Source organism: Condylura cristata, unplaced genomic scaffold (assembly GCF_000260355.1).
Source record: "Condylura cristata isolate star-nosed mole 26May11 unplaced genomic scaffold, ConCri1.0 scaffold00068, whole genome shotgun sequence".
NCBI lineage: Eukaryota > Metazoa > Chordata > Mammalia > Eulipotyphla > Talpidae > Condylura > Condylura cristata.
Window position 1 is genome coordinate 409742 of NW_004567169.1, and position 1701 is coordinate 411442.

At 76.4% G+C, this 1701-nt stretch overlaps 2 protein-coding genes across 2 annotated transcripts in view; both read right to left on the reverse strand.

Moving 5' to 3' along the window:
- GCGR (glucagon receptor) overlaps positions 1-893 on the reverse strand; it is a 4236-nt gene extending 3343 nt beyond the window's left edge. Inside the window, exon 1 of the mRNA XM_004695531.2 lies at positions 401-893. Within this exon, the coding sequence (XP_004695588.1) occupies positions 401-893 (493 nt within the window). The remainder of the gene's footprint in view (positions 1-400) is intronic.
- A 406-nt stretch (positions 894-1299) lies between these two features.
- The window catches only part of MRPL12 (mitochondrial ribosomal protein L12), a gene marked incomplete at its 5' end in the record, with an annotated part of 18259 nt that continues 17857 nt past the window's right edge, over positions 1300-1701 (reverse strand). The window contains one exon of the mRNA XM_012734751.1: positions 1300-1392. Coding sequence (XP_012590205.1) covers positions 1300-1392 — 93 coding nt within the window. The remainder of the gene's footprint in view (positions 1393-1701) is intronic.

Sequence of the window (1701 nt, forward strand, 5' to 3'; positions counted from 1 at the left end):
GGGCCCTGGCCAGCCCCGAGCACGGGGCCCAGCTGGGGAGGCGCTGCAGCGGGGGGGCCGGCCCAGGAGGGGCTGGCTTCCCCCGGCCTCGGGGGTCCGAAAGCCCCAGGCTCCCCGGGCCGGGCGCCACAGTCTGCCGGCCAAGGCTGTTGGTGGGGCCGGGCAGCGGCCGCCCCCGTGGCTGCCCCCACCTATTCTTAGGCCCTGGGAACGTCAGCCCGGCGTGCCAGCCCATCCATCACGGGCCTCCGGGGCCAGGCCGAGCGGGGCCGGGCTGTCCCTGCCACCCACGTGCCCCCTTTCCCAGGGCCTGAGCCCGCCCCAGGGCCTGGTGAGGCTGCCCCGGCCCAGCCCCTCTGGCGGGGTCCTGGGCGGGAGCCCCTGGGTTGCCCAGGGGTACCCGAGCCCATCTTTCGCCCCCTGGCGCCACGGGGAGCAGGGAGACGCTGGGCGGGCACCTCGGGCTGCCTCGTGAGCCCCAGGGGGACGGTGGACACCGTGGACACCTGGCTGCTGGGCGCCGGGCACGGGCTGGGCCCGGGCAGAGTCCCGCAGAGCAGGCGGCGGGAGGGGTACCCAGCCCTGGGGTGCCCGGGGCCTGCAGCCCCCTCGAGAGGGCCTGGGGGTGGTGGGCGCAGGCTCGGGGTGCGGGGGGCGCGGGAGAGGCTGGGCGGAGCGGACAGCGGAGGCGCGGGCAGTGACACGGGAGGAGGACACTGCCCGATAAGCTGTCCCTGGCTCGGAGGCCCGGGGCCGGGGCTGAGCGCCAGGGGGGAGCGGACAGGGCCCTGGGCACTTTCCACCTTGTTACTTTTGGGCTTCGGAGCGCTGGGGTGGGGGTGCACTGGGCCCCGCGCCGGCCCCCGCCTCTGGGGACCAGGAGACCTGGCCATGGACACAGGCAGGCGCAGGCCACTGTCCTCACAGGGCCCCTCTTTCCCAATCCCTCCCCTCCTCTCCGTCCACCCCACCTGCCCCCCCGCGCCTGGCGGCACCCAGGGCATGGGGTGCCCCGCCCTGCAGGGTCTGGGGACCAGGGGACCCCCAGGCTGGAGCGGGAGGCCTGGCGGGGCAGCCTGGAGGGTGGGGCCGTGACAGGGCCAGGGGGCAGGTCACCGCCCGGGGCAGGGCCAGGGGCCGCGGCCCTTGGGCTGTTTGTTGACAGAGCGGCTTCCAGTGTCCGCAGGACAGGACGCGGGGGCAGGGCGGCGGGGCACGGGGGTGGGCGGCTGCCCACCAGCCCTCACCAGCAGGGGTGGGCCAGCCCCTCCCCGCCAGAGGCTTGGAGCTGGGGCCAGGTCACGGGGCACCCCGAGGCCCGTGGGGTGGAGGCCGCTGGAGAGGGCTGGCAGGGTGGTGACCACGCTGGCCAGGGGCAGAGCCAGTGTGGGACTGCCGGAGTGGGGGGGCTGACACCCGTCTCCATGGGAAGCTTAGGGGGCCTGGGGAGCCGGGGCCACCGGCGGGAGGCGGGGGGCTGCAGGCCTCTGGGGGTGTACCTGCCAGTTTCGGGCTCGTCCTTGGGGGCCCGGAGGAGGGCAGCTGGGGGTGCCCGGCGGAAGACAGTGGCAAGAGTTCAGCAGGACAGGGCGGCGGGCAGCCCCTCTACCCGGGCTGCACCCGCGGTGCCTGGGGACACCGAGAGACCCCTCGGCCGCGCCCTACCTCGCGGTCCCGGACCTCGGCCACGAGGGCCCCGCC